A 12,624-nucleotide genomic window follows, 5' to 3' on the forward strand; every position below is an offset into this window, starting at 1 on the left:
CTAGGACTCGATTTGAGCTTCCATGGACAAGAAATTCCAATGCCACCGACGAGTGACCACTGCCGGCTAAGACCCACAAAGAGGGTACTTTAGTCTTTCAGTATGGATGGTGGAAGTGTACTTTTCGCGTCGGTAGTGTCCTGCTACATATAGATCTTTGTCCCATTGTAGATTGTGCAAGTAAAAATGAATTTCTTGAACTGTATCCATTCCATAAATCTCAAAAGCTAGCAGCGTACTGCGACGAGAGAAGCGTCATAACTCGAGGATATGGATTGCTGACCTCAAGTTGTGGTTTAACAATTTCTGGAAGCAATCACTGTCAAAACCAAGAAACCAATCTTCCGGAAATAGCCGCACAGCACCAAACGAACTTGCAAGTCCAAACCCACTCTCACTCTTTTGGAACCTCTGACCTCAACACCCAAGCTCCTCGTCACCATCAACGGGAGTTTCCTGTCCGCCCGCCTCTCCGCAGCACCGAAACTCGCGAGGCATACCTCAATTGGGCGGACCATGGTTGCCAGAGTGTTGTTGCAACGGGTAAAGTCCCAGTCCAAGCGGTCAATTGCCTGATATTTCGATCCCCATCCACTGACCATCGAAACAGCGCATTGCGCCGTTGACAGCTTCCTTACTGGTGGGAGGTGTTGCCTTCTATCCCCGGACTGCACACGCAGAGGCCCCCAACGACCGCCAATTCGTATGTGTGAAACCTCCGAGTTTTACCACGCTAGTCCTCATTTCTCCTTTCTGACCGGACCGTCCAGTCCAGAAAACCCATCTACGATGACGACTTTGACGTCTTCCCCGTAGCCAAGCGACCTCTCCCAACGCCGACGACAAGCACAACAGCAACATCCATCACCACCACTACCAATGACGCCATCCCCTCTTCCACCCCTCCCTCCCCGTCAGAAGAACCGATACCAACGCCAATCCCTGCCGCCGAACCCACCACCACGGTAACCCACCACCACCCGCGCGCGCCGACGCCGACGGACCGTTTGGCCGGGCAGATCCGCCGGGCGCGGCTGTACCTGTACTCGCAGGCCTGCACCGCCGAGGACGCGGTGAACGGGGCCATGGGGCGGGCGTTCGCGCTGGAGCAGGCCTTCACGTCGACGGTGGCATCGCTAGCCCCTCCGCGCGAGAGCGGCGAGAAGCTGATGCCGGGCCTCGTCTACGTGCTGGTGGCGGGCATGGCGGGGAGCATCGTGGCGCGCAACCGCAACGTGCTGCTGCGCGGCGCCACCCCGCTCGCCCTGGGTCTCGGCGCCGCCTGGGTCGTGCTCCCCGTCACCATGGGCAACGTCTCGGCGCTGCTGTGGGAGTACGAGCGCAGGTTCCCTGCTGTGGCTGACGCCCATGTACGTACGCGTGAGGGTATTGATCAGGGTATCTACTTTGCGAGGGTCCACGCCGATTTGGCGCAGAGGAAGGTCCATGAGGGTGTGAGGGATGCCAGGGAGGCGATTGAGGGGTGGGTGAGGAAGGGGAAATGAAAAGAGGGTTGAAGCATGTGTGGAATGAGCGAGGCGAGCGGCATTGTTCCTCTGCTTGTATCATATTGTGAGAGCTTTGGTAGCTCGCGATAGACTAAAATTTTCTATGTGATGAAAGTCTCCAAGCTCTTCAGTCTGCGTAGCGGTATCTGACCAGGAAACGACTGGCAGTTCGAAGAAACTCTGCAGGGTATCATTTGGGTACGGAAACAGTCTATATGCTCATATAAATACAGTCTAAGCCGACCCATCTGCGCCCTTCTGACTCCCCTAGGCTTACAGATCCTCCACCCTCCTCTCGCCAAAACTCGTATATAATTTCAGCGCCCTTTCATAAGTCCACATCGTCACCGCGCTAGCCGGCGCCGCCTTGAACAAGCTGACCGTCAAGCCCCTATACAACCCTCGGACCCCTTCTCTGCGCAGAATCGTCCTCACGATGTTCACCATACCCCCCGCATACTCGGGTATATTCTTATGCACGTACCGCCCCCTCGTCGGACCCTGCACCTGGACCCGTTTCCGCACCAAATCCAATGGAAACGTCCCCGTCTTGGCCGTGACCGAAGCAATCGTGCCCGCCACGGCTCCACCGCTGCTAAACGGCAGGTCCAGCTGGCTCAGAGCCGGGCGAAGCGTCTCGTACACGGCGAAAAACACGCCCATGAAGGGGACAATCTGCGCTAGACCGGGGGCTAACCCGCGAAAGAAGCCCCTGAAACCCTCCTCGCGCGCAATCTGCCTCACGGCGCGCAGCAGGCCCGTGTAGACCCTGTCGTTGCCCTGGGCGGCGAAGCGCGTGCGGAGCAGGTCCAGCGGGTAGGTGGCGGCGGTCGCGGCGGCGCCCGCGACGGCGCCCGCGACGAAGGACTCGGCGGGCGCGGGGATGGCGCCCTCGCCCAGGCCGGAGTGCAGCAGCAGCGTCGCCGAGCGGTACGTGGTGAACTGCACGGCGCTGTAGCACACGTACAGCAGCTCGGCGGGCACGTTGCCCTTCCACAGGCCCGTGACGCCCTCGGTGCGGACAATGTGCCGGAGCGTGGGCAGCGTGCCCTTGTAGACGGGCCCGCCGCGCGCGTCGGCGTGCGTGAGCGGGTCCGAGAGCGAGTGGTGCTGCAGCTGCAGCCGGATCTTGACCACGTCGAGCGGGGCGATGACGAAGCTGGGGTTTTGGGGCCACGGGTATCTGTTAGCGTTGGCGTGTACGAAGGTAATTTGGGCCAAGATGGGATAGCGAAGAGGGGCATTGCAGTAACTTACCGCGAAATTAGCCCGGCTGTGGCGCCAGCGGCAGTGACCTGCAGTCGCGAGCCCTCATCTTTGAGGCGCTCGCCCTTGAGAGACATTCACCGCCTCGCGAAACTCTGATTTGCACAAAAGGGCCGAGGCCGAGAGCGAGATTGGTCTGATGCCGTTATCGTACCGTTGCTGTACGAAGTATTAATGCGTGTTGCGCGGCTCTGCACGAGGACCTTTGCGTTGCCGTAGTGGTGTCGCTGCATGCAAGCGTTGGGTGGTGTGGTTGGCTTGAAATCAAGCGTAAAGGTCTAATGCAAAGTTACTCGACAGCTGACACTTTGCTCAAACCATACTCGACAGTTTGCTCATCTTTGCCGCTGGTGATTCTGTTGTCGTCAACACACGGGTGTCGGTGCCTCGTGCATCCGACTCTGCGTCAGTGTATCGAATGTTTTGTTGCTTGCATTTGACGTCTTCATGGGGTTCGGCCGGTGACGACATCTGTAAGGGTTTTTGCAGGGCAACTTCCACCTTGGACTAGTCTCGGAAACTTCCGCTGGCCAGACTTTCCAGGCTGTCGGGTCCCGCTTGATTGACGCGAGACACGCGCCGGAAGTGAGGTCTGTGCTCTCTCGGAGCTATGTGGTAATTACACAGTGATTGTAATTACGTCAGTATTCGTCACAGCGTTACTGCCGTACAGTACAGTACAAGCATGAAGTAACGTTAAGCACTCCATACTCCTTGCAGCTCTATCAACCGCGTTGAACTCGAGCCCATTACTGTAACGATATGCCGTGCACAAGAGCTCGGGGATTGATAAATAATGGAACTTCGTTTTCCCCGCTGCAATGGGCCAGCCAGAGGTGCACAGGATGGTAGCAGACGGGAGCCGATTGGTTCCTTCCGCCCGAATGGGGCTAACGGCGGGAATTGGCTGAACCGCCCGAAACAGTTAGGAGCGGGTCGGCGGCAGTGCGGAAGTGGCAGTGGCCACTGAGCGTCCCCGAAGCCATCTGAAGCCATGCATCCCAGGGTGCATTACAGAGCAACATCTCTTGCGTCGAGGTGGGGTCCTTGGGCCTTACTGAACCTGCGTCACCAGGCAGTTATGTTCTTGTGGTTTATCTCCATACTGTTTCTTTTGCAGTTCTGTAGATTCTTCCCAGCCGACTATTCCCACGTATCTTCCAGAACCCTGAGGCAGTCATTTGGACTCGGCGACAACGATTAACAACCCGAGAGGCAGCCTGGAACACCTCAGTGATGCTTGACATGTGATCGTTGCCTTGGATGAAACGTCACGAAGCCCTCCTCACACTACTCCTACCTTGTTGACCAGTTCATCCCTTCTCTGATCATCACTGATGAATGAGCTTCGGCTGTGGTGAAAACAAACCCAATTTAATCATCATACATCGCAAAACGCTGTAACAATGGCTGTCACGTTGCAGCCTCTCGACATTGCGCCTCCCAATATCAGAAGCATCGCGGCGCCAGTGCTGTCAGCGCTGCCTGGCGCAGCTGCATCCACCCAGCCTGCTACAACAGTGCTCCCGCTCCTCTCCCCCATCCTTCGACAGCGTGTCCAGCTGTTGTCGTCCATGAGCACAGAATCATGGATCCGCCTTCTGACCTACGACACGTCAAATGTTCCCAAGCTCACAAGCATCGCCCAGAGTGGTAGCCTAGATCCCCATCCAGTATCAGGCGAAATCGAGCTCGATTGGGACTATGATGTTGAGGTTAGGTACCGGAGGATAGACCAGGAGACGCTACAAACCCTGGTTGTCCTCGGGGAATTGAGCCTATTTCTACGCCTCGTTTACTGCCCAGACGATCCCGACGGTGGAGGGGCAGGATGGCGGGTCGGCGAGGTCGGCGCTGCTGCCAGCAGTGCCTCGACCCTAGCATCCTTTGGTGGGTTTCCGAGTATCGCCGAAGCCGAGAAGGCATATCAGGCATCACGGCTGGCTGGCAGCAAGCAACACAATGGCACGAACGGCGCATGGAACTCCCAAGTTGCCGACGACAACGGCGAAGACGATGACGATGACGACGATTACTGGGCTCGGTACGATGCAACACCGGCTCGCACACCCGCCGTGCAACGTTCACCCGCACCGCAGCAACTGAGCGCGAAAAGACCGGAGCCCGAGATACCCCGTAGCCAGTCGGCCGAAGACGCCTACTTCGCCCAGTACAACTCGGTCCAGCCAGCCATGGACAATTACGATCCCGACGAAGACCTCGAGCACATTGAGCAGCACACAGAGCGTGCCGGATGCATCGAGCGTGTGGAAGCGCCTCCGCCTCTCGGGCTGGCGAGGGCCCAGCGCTCGCACGACAGCGCAGAGCAGACCGAGCTGAGCGAGACGGGCGGCGCCTGGACGCTAGCGGATCCCCCGAAATCCCCCTCAGCGCACTCGGCCCGCTCAAAAGAGGACGAGGAGAGGGCGCAGAACCTGCTCCACCCCCGGCCCGCGTCGAGTGCCAGCTCCAGCGGCTCCCAGATGGTGGCTAAGCTGGAGGAGCGAGCTGAAAGGCGCCAGCAGAGCGAGTTTGGTGTCAAGCAGCATGTCTCGCGGAGCATCAGGAGTCTGTTTCTCCTGGCAAAGGCCTCGGGCATCGACAGGGAAGAGTTTGAGACGATGGTCCGCACTGAGTTAGATGTGCTGGGCATGGTTGAGGAGGATATTTAACAAGATACCCGGAGGGGTGTCGTTGTGTGTTATCTATGATGGCTATTTGTCGATGAGAGCATTCAGCATTTGTCCAGCGTTAGTAAGGCGAAGGGGTTCGTTCGCAGTTTGGCTTGGAGTTTGGACAGGTGCTGGATGAGATTAGCTCGACCGTTAGACAGCATCATAGCAGGAAAAAGCATACTGTATCCTCCTGTTCAAGAGAGTGTGGGCACTTTGGTCATGAGCAGGGGAACTAGCATCATGATTTGTTGGCCAAGCTATGTCCCTGAGTCACAGTCCTGATGGGAGCATTGACGCAACTGTAGTTTGAACCATACTGTAGTACCTTCCATACCTCTTGAAGCCTTTTAAGATGTGTACTCCATGCACATGCTACATGTACTGTCTCTCAAGTCACAGTGACCTCGGCGCTGTATCTAACGAATGACCGCCGTACTGCCGATCTCTCTTCAATAATACTAGTATGAGCGGGCTGCCAGGATGATGGTACGACTTGAGTGATTAGTGGCGCCCAAGACCCTGCGAGAGCTCACCGAATCTACTCGGGACCGCAAGCTTGTTCTCATGGATGCTACTGCTCTTCAGCTATGCCGGTCTCTCGAATCCCAAGCAAACAGACAGCAGGGACGGCACTGAGATGCTCAGTTGTGGAGCAGGCAGCCCTTACTCCAGTCAAGCCAGCATAGAGACCGCAAACTTAAACGACCAGCGATGAGATTTACCAAGCCTCAACTCAACCAAGCCAAGTTGCGTTGTTCACCTTGCGAAAAGGGGGAAACAACAATAAGAATATCATTACATGAATGGGAGACGAGTAAATCACCTAGTTTCGTCAAGTACCTTAGGTACAAAGGGTCGGGACGGAAAACTCTAAGCCATAGCGTCCAAAAGTAGCTGCTTGACGACCCTGTGCCCTTCGATAGCCGCATACATCAGCGGCGTCCGTCCGGTTTTATCCTCCAGCTTCAGATCGTCTGGAGTGCTTTTTTTGAATTAAGAGCTGCACAAGAGACACACGCCCTTCCTCAACAGCGTACGACAACGGTGTCCGCCCATCTTTATCCATCGAGTTGACCTGGGCATTCCTTTGAAGCAGGAGCTGAATGACTTTCCCACGAACTCCGTCGACACAGACCCCCTTAAAATTTCTTCCGACGGCATATGACAATGGCGTCCGGCCATCCTTATCCCTCGAGTCGACCTGCGCACCCTTTTCCAGGAGTAGATCCACAGCATCTTTGCGCCCAAACTGCGCGGCATACGACAATGGCGTCCGGTCGTCCTTATCCCTTGAATCGACCTGGGCATCCTCTGAAAGCAAACCCACAGTAAGTTTGGTCCCTGACTGCGCAGCATACGACAATGGCGTCCGGCCATGCTTATCCCTCGAATCGGGGGAGGCGCGCCATATAAGCAGTAAACCCACGGTATCTCTGCCGTTTGACTCCGCAGCATACGATAACGGAGATCGGCCATCCTTGTCCATTAAATTGGGTCGGGCACCCTTCTTAAGCAGCGAGTGTATAGTACCAGCTTCATCCTCGATATCGGCAAAATATGATACCACTGCTCGGCCACCCTCATCCCCCAAATCGGCTCTGGTCAGGGCTAAGAGTTGGGCTTGGGAGAACCACTTTGCAAGACGAGAATACCGTCTCCAAGCGGCATATGACAACGGCGTTCGGCCATTCTCATCCGTTGGATCAGCTTGGGCGCGCTTTTTGAGCAGTAGATCCACAATATGAGGTCTTCCTGTCTCAGCGGCATACGACAACGGCGTTCGCCCGTTCTTATCCCTCGAATCGACTTGGGCGCCCCATTGGAGGAGTAAATTCACAACGGCTTCGGTGCTCGGCCTCACTGTGCCCGCTTCACGGGTTATATCACGTCTCTGAGCGGCCCAGGATAATGCTGAGCGACCGTCGTTATCCCTCAAATCGACTTGGGCGCCCCTTTGAAGGAGTGAATCCACAATATGAGAGTATCCCCTCTCAGCCGCATATGATAACGGAGTTCGACCGTGCTGGTCTTCCGAATTAACCTCGGCACCCTTTTGAACTAATAGGTGTATGATAGATTCTCGACGCTGCTCAGCGGCGTATGATAATGGCGTTCTGCCGGTTGCATCACACGAATGGACGTTAGCATTCTGTCGAGTAACAACTTTACCATATCCTCGTTTATATCGACGGCATATGACAAGGCGGTCCGGCCACACTTATCCCTCAAGTCAACCCCGGCACCTTCGTCAAGCAGGAATTTTGCAGTAGCTGTGTTTCCAGCACCGATCGCGTAGGATAGCAGCGTCCGACCCCGTGAATCTGGCTCGTCCAAAGGGGTTGCAACAGGGTTTAAAAACAATGGTAGCGTGAATGATCGCAAAATATCGTTACCTAGCTCAGCGATGTAGGAGGCAACGCTTCTCGACATTCCATAGGTAAAGTCGCGGCCTAGTTTCGGGGGTGTCGCTTTCTTTTTGGAGTACCGCTTGCAAAGCTCGTGGAGCTGGGAATCGGGCGGCTGCCTTCTCGCCTCGGTTTCTAACAACGCTTGGACTGCCTCATCACCATTAGTGGCTAGCGCGGCGATTATCGGCGCCCTATATCGGTTCCTTCCAACAGGAACAAAGCCGGATTCCTTCCACTGGTATGCCCTGATGAGCCCGGCCAAGTTTCTTTCCGCAAGAATGTAAAGCAAGCTAGCCGTTTCGTCACTTTCGTGATATCTGCGGATACTGAACTTCTCGAGTACATTGTTCAGGATGATCCACTGGACGAGAGGAAACTCGTCGAGGAAGTTCCTTTGTTCGACTCCGTGCTGCTGAGCGCTATCGGCATGACGGAGTACGTTGAGTGAGTACTCGAGAAATGGAAACTGCGAGGTAATATGTTCTCGATATGTGGTCCTTAGCGCAACAACTTGGTCCTCGGAGATGTCCAACAGTTGAGCTAAACAGCAATCCCTCAAAACCCGGTGGCCATGGCCCTCGAAACTGCCTGAAGCAGACTCGAACCACTGGGCGTCGTATCTGCCCCGCAAGAAGTCGCGGACAGACTCGTGGATGAACTGGACCTCGGCAGCCTTGTTTCGTGTGACCTCGGCCAAGCCCTTGGAAGAGTGCCTTACGAAGGTCTTTATCTCGTCCAAGTCCACATCTTGCGGGTCCCAGAAGCCGGAAAAGCCTTTGTCGAGGCCAAAGTGGACGGCGAAGTACAGCTCCTGTGGCTTGAGGGGGCGGGTGGCAAAGAGAATCCATTGGAGACAAAGTTGGAGGAGCACCGGGTTTTCTCCGTCTCGCGTGATTATCAATTCGAACAAGTCGGCGAGTTTCTGCGGGATCTCTTTCAGCCGTTCACGCATCTTATCAATGCGCTTCCCAGGGTATTCCGAGTTTAGGATATCAATGACCAAGACGACCCATAGAAAGGTCCCAGCGGATTGCTCAAGGATCTCCGACTGGAGTGATTCGGCCGCCTTGGACCTTCGCAGCCTGAGTTTCGACTTGACGTAGTATTTTAGGTCCTCTTCATGGCCGGCTTCGTCTTCTAAAGTGACGCTGATGCCTTTCCGAATCTCAATATGCGGGTAGTGCCGGCTAGAGAAACAGATCAAGAGGTGAATATTTTCCTCCTGGGCCAGATCGCAGAGGGCCTCAAAGAAATCAACTAGCTCCTTAGCCTGGTCGTCCTCGCACTCGTCCAACGCGTCAACGAATATCGTTAACGACCGAGTCCCGAGGTTTCGAATGACATGCTCGAATGTCTGCTGCAATGCTTCTTCGTGCCAGCCGTTTACCAGAATACCCCTTGCGGCATCAGCTGTCATCAAGTCCAAGCCAGCCCACAAATCCTCCGACGTCTTGAAGAGCTTGTGGAGGAGAGATCGGTATAGGCCGGAAGTTGATCTTTCCTTAAGCGTGCCTCGCGCGAGGAAGAAGAAGGACAGAACGATTTCTGATGGGTCGCCCACCGAGCTTTTCCTGGCCTCTTCGAACAGCATTTTCATCAAAGTTGACTTTCCTGTGCCGGGATTGCCTTTGATCCAAAGGAAGCCGCTGTGGTCAGGCTGCTTCGCAGAGTCACGCCAGGTTGTGTATTCCTCCTTGGAGAGAAACCAACGGCAGGTAGACCCTGCGGCGGGTGTGAGATGTGTTACACGGTCGTCAATCTTGTCGAAGTAGAGCGCGTCGACTAGTGATTGCTTCAAGTCGTGAGGGATAACGTCGCCAGCACCCATCGAGTATCGAGCGTGCCTACGTAAAAGAGTGGCATGGATTTGTTCTGGCTCCCGGCTGGCCGCTCCTGCGTCGTTCTTGGTTCTCTCGTGGATGAGAGTCATCGCAGCTGCTACCTTGCAGTATTCCGGGTTTTCGAGCCCGGGAAAGCGGCACATGTCCATGTGATTGCTGGAAATATGCAGCTTTGTCTCAACCATGAGATCATTGAGGCAAGAAGATTGGTCATCGACGACCTTTTTCCCAAACAGGGACCAGACACCGTATTCCTCTTGAAACGAGTATATCTGCTACTTCCTCTCATGGCACATGACGGAAAACTCGTCTCTCAACTCGGCTAAACGCTCGGCTCCCGGCATGAGCGTGCCGACAATCTGGTTGTTGATTTGAAAGCCTAACGCTGGAGCCGATACGGAAAGGACGTGATGGACGAAACTTCTCGGATCCGCGCCCCCGTGGGGTGTGCCGAAGAACAGAATGCCTCTTGTGGCTTCGAAGATGAGATGAAGATGAGACTGGATAGATTCGCAGCCTCTTGACCTCCGCAGGGCCTCCTTCACGACTATGCCGCCCAAGCTGTGGGCAACAAACAGGATAGGCCGTGTTGTCTAGCTTGAACCCCGCCGAAACGCCTCAAGGGAGCATAGGAGATCCCAGGCATGATCATACACACTCTTCCGACTCACCTGTCCCTGGGCCCAATGCCGGATTCTCGTGTCGTATCCGTATGTAAGAATGCGGGAGTCAGGGATCGACTTCGGGGCGAGGTCCGCCGGCCAAAAGACATCTTTGGCCCGGTGACCTTTGAATTCCGCGAAACTTCCGCCATGTGCCTCGTCGATGGTTGGTGTCGAGCTGGATTGTGCGGGCGAGAGAGCAGGAGTTGAGCGGCCTTGCCTGGAGAACACTCTCGATATCTTGGAGCGTCGGGTTGAATCGGTGAACCCATCATCTGGCGCATGTCTTTTGGTCTTTGCTCCTTTCAATTTCCATGTATCCTCGGGATGGCCTGTGAATCCATGTACAAATACTATGCTTCAGAATGTAAGACTTTTTCCACCCACCCACGGGACAATCGGAAGAGAATACTCACTCAATCGTTGGATTCGGGCCTTCATACAGCACTGTAAGGCCCTTCTCGTTGACCGCGATTGGATTTGCCATGGTTTGTCCTCCAGGACCCAGCGACCGCACTTTGGCACCTGATCCACGTACTTGACGGGTAGATTTCACGGGAGCCGCGCCGTGATAAAGGGAATAGAGGGAAATGCAATGGCAAGCTTCAAGTGTCGGTAGGGAGGGGCTGTGCTTCCATACTTGCGCCGCGGCAGGTTCGCCTCCAGGCTGCCATGCATATGAGGGGCAACAAGGCTGAGTTGGGGGCAGACCAGCCTTTGAAGTGCCATGTATGGCTCCCTGCTTTCACGGTAACGCGCAGCATCTTGATGAATAGGTATATACCGTAATGATTGCCATAAAAAAGCACAATAGGTACCGTCGTATTGAACGCTCTTGTAGTACTGTACTTGGAGCTGAGAGATACCAAGGGGAATGGACGCTATTGACCGGAACGTGGCTCTTAAGCAGACTTGGTGTGAAATTGAAGTTGCCATCGCAACTTGTCCGTATTGTTCATTGATTTCTCTGGACATTCGTTCAATCACAATTAGGATGCTGACGGACCATTCTTCACAGGCGTTGCGAACTTGCGAGAACCAGAAACTGTTGTCCTTTTATAGGGTTAGGGTTACAGACCATTTTTCGCCTGGACCCTCCAAAGTCGACACTTCCGGCCGGAAAAAAGTTCCAGGCGCGTCTCGGCAAATTGGCGGCGCCGACGACGACAAGCGCAGACAGGACCACTGCAATCAATCGCCCAGCTCTTCACTCTCCCAAACAGCGCAAATTGAGGGAAGAAGCTCCTCATTTAAAATCCCCAGAACAGAGACCATGTTGCGCCCAAGGTTAAGAATACCACGGCCGCCGCGGCTCGCGGTACCCATCCAGTCCAGCCTACTACCACTGGCACATCAAACAAGAGCACAGCATACACTCCGTCCGCTCGATTATTCCATAGACCAAGGCATTCCCGGGTTCCTGTCGGCCGCATCATGCAATATCTCATGGACCCAGTACCAGACGCACCTGCTAGAGAAGCTGAATGCGCTGATTGCGGGCAAGTTTTCCTTGCCCCTGACGCCCGCAAGGCATGTCATGGAGGAACCTAACAAGCTAAATGTCACTGTGTCTCAGGAACCGACAATGAAGTCAAAGACGTCAAGGACATTGCGCTCATGACCGCCCGCGACCCCGACGTGGCCCCGATCTTCAACTACGCCAGCATGGCGCACAACAACCAATTCTTCTTCCAGCACCTGAGCCACAAACCCGTCGAGATCCCCGCCCTGCTGCGCGGCCACCTCGAGAAGTCGTTCGGCTCCATCGAGACGCTGCGCCGCGAAATGGTCTACACGGCCGCCGCCATGTTCGGCCCGGGCTTCGTGTGGCTCGTCAAGGTGTCGACCCCCTCCATGCCCGTCAGCTTCAAGGTGCTCACCACCTACCTGGCCGGCTCGCCCTACCCGGCCGCCCACTGGCGCCGCCAGGACGTCGACATGAACACGCAGTCCGGCTCGTTCAACGAGAGCGCCGTTGAGACGGGGAAACGGTACCTCGAAAACACGGCCTTTGGCGCCGGCAAGCGGTCGCCCGCCACGGTCAAGCGCCTTTCGTTTGCGCCGGGAGGCACGGATTTGGTTCCCGTGCTGTGTCTCAACACGTGGGAGCATGTTTGGCTGTGGGATTACGGCTTCGGCGTTGGGCAGGCCGGCGGCGGCAAGCTGGCGTATGCCGAGGCGTGGTGGAACAGGATCAATTGGGACAAGGTGTCCAAGGAGGCCAATATTACGCGGCAGGAGATGTCGAGCAATACGCAGTAGCG

General features: G+C 55.5%; 6 protein-coding genes across 6 annotated transcripts; 3 read left to right on the plus strand and 3 right to left on the minus strand.

Annotated features, from left to right (window-relative positions):
* The first annotated feature begins 388 nt into the window (after nt 1-388).
* On the plus strand, nt 389-1,645 carry N656DRAFT_779955 (uncharacterized protein). Its single transcript, XM_064815280.1, has 3 exons — nt 389-543; nt 611-703; nt 771-1,645. The coding sequence occupies exons 1-3, from the start codon at nt 517-519 to the stop codon at nt 1,503-1,505; spliced, it is 855 nt and encodes a 284-aa protein (XP_064669406.1). The 5' UTR covers nt 389-516; the 3' UTR covers nt 1,506-1,645.
* Nucleotides 1,646-1,688: 43 nt separating this feature from the next.
* On the minus strand, nt 1,689-3,346 carry N656DRAFT_754451 (mitochondrial carrier). Its single transcript, XM_064813080.1, has 2 exons — nt 2,766-3,346; nt 1,689-2,667 (listed from the first exon to the last, which is right to left on the minus strand). Exons 1-2 carry the CDS (start codon nt 2,849-2,851, stop codon nt 1,782-1,784), a joined length of 972 nt encoding a protein of 323 aa, XP_064669407.1. The 5' UTR covers nt 2,852-3,346; the 3' UTR covers nt 1,689-1,781.
* Nucleotides 3,347-3,798: 452 nt separating this feature from the next.
* On the plus strand, nt 3,799-5,792 carry N656DRAFT_779957 (uncharacterized protein). The gene has a single exon (XM_064815281.1). It carries the CDS (start codon nt 4,181-4,183, stop codon nt 5,444-5,446), a length of 1,266 nt encoding a protein of 421 aa, XP_064669408.1. The 5' UTR covers nt 3,799-4,180; the 3' UTR covers nt 5,447-5,792.
* A 1,386-nt stretch (nt 5,793-7,178) lies between these two features.
* Nucleotides 7,179-9,685, minus strand: N656DRAFT_710725 (ankyrin; the record flags this gene model as incomplete). Its single annotated transcript, XM_064811697.1, has 2 exons — nt 7,179-7,535; nt 7,796-9,685. Coding segments are annotated over 2 exons (2,247 nt in total), but the record flags the coding sequence as incomplete, so codon positions are not given.
* Nucleotides 9,686-10,087: 402 nt separating this feature from the next.
* On the minus strand, nt 10,088-11,040 carry N656DRAFT_125240 (uncharacterized protein). The gene is made up of 2 exons (XM_064808565.1): nt 10,777-11,040; nt 10,088-10,718 (listed from the first exon to the last, which is right to left on the minus strand). The coding sequence occupies exons 1-2, from the start codon at nt 10,845-10,847 to the stop codon at nt 10,292-10,294; spliced, it is 498 nt and encodes a 165-aa protein (XP_064669410.1). The 5' UTR covers nt 10,848-11,040; the 3' UTR covers nt 10,088-10,291.
* Nucleotides 11,041-11,633: 593 nt separating this feature from the next.
* Nucleotides 11,634-12,622, plus strand: N656DRAFT_790012 (manganese and iron superoxide dismutase; the record flags this gene model as incomplete). The annotated part of the gene is made up of 2 exons (XM_064816831.1): nt 11,634-11,859; nt 11,937-12,622. The coding sequence occupies 2 exons, from the start codon at nt 11,634-11,636 to the stop codon at nt 12,620-12,622; spliced, it is 912 nt and encodes a 303-aa protein (XP_064669411.1).
* Nucleotides 12,623-12,624: the final 2 nt, after the last annotated feature.

Source organism: Canariomyces notabilis, assembly GCF_033297395.1.
Source record: "Canariomyces notabilis strain CBS 508.74 unplaced genomic scaffold N656scaffold_13, whole genome shotgun sequence".
Taxonomy (NCBI): Eukaryota; Fungi; Ascomycota; class Sordariomycetes; order Sordariales; family Chaetomiaceae; genus Canariomyces; species Canariomyces notabilis.

What these genes read in the sequence shown, in the direction of transcription:
- N656DRAFT_779957 (XM_064815281.1), top strand. Translation starts at nt 4,181, where the DNA reads ATGGCTGTCACGTTGCAGCCTCTCGACATTGCGCCTCCCAATATCAGA.
- N656DRAFT_754451 (XM_064813080.1), bottom strand. Translation starts at nt 2,851, where the DNA reads ATGTCTCTCAAGGGCGAGCGCCTCAAAGATGAGGGCTCGCGACTGCAG. An exon ending in ACAGCCGGGCTAATTTCGCG is followed by an intron (nt 2,668 to 2,765) that starts GTAAGTTACTGC and finishes CCAAAACCCCAG; the next exon opens with CTTCGTCATCGCCCCGCTCG.
- N656DRAFT_779955 (XM_064815280.1), top strand. Translation starts at nt 517, where the DNA reads ATGGTTGCCAGAGTGTTGTTGCAACGG. An exon ending in CCAGAGTGTTGTTGCAACGG is followed by an intron (nt 544 to 610) that starts GTAAAGTCCCAG and finishes CCATCGAAACAG; the next exon opens with CGCATTGCGCCGTTGACAGC. An exon ending in CCCCCAACGACCGCCAATTC is followed by an intron (nt 704 to 770) that starts GTATGTGTGAAA and finishes CGGACCGTCCAG; the next exon opens with TCCAGAAAACCCATCTACGA.
- N656DRAFT_125240 (XM_064808565.1), bottom strand. Translation starts at nt 10,847, where the DNA reads ATGGCAAATCCAATCGCGGTCAACGAGAAGGGCCTTACAGTGCTGTAT. An exon ending in GGCCCGAATCCAACGATTGA is followed by an intron (nt 10,719 to 10,776) that starts GTGAGTATTCTC and finishes TACATTCTGAAG; the next exon opens with CATAGTATTTGTACATGGAT.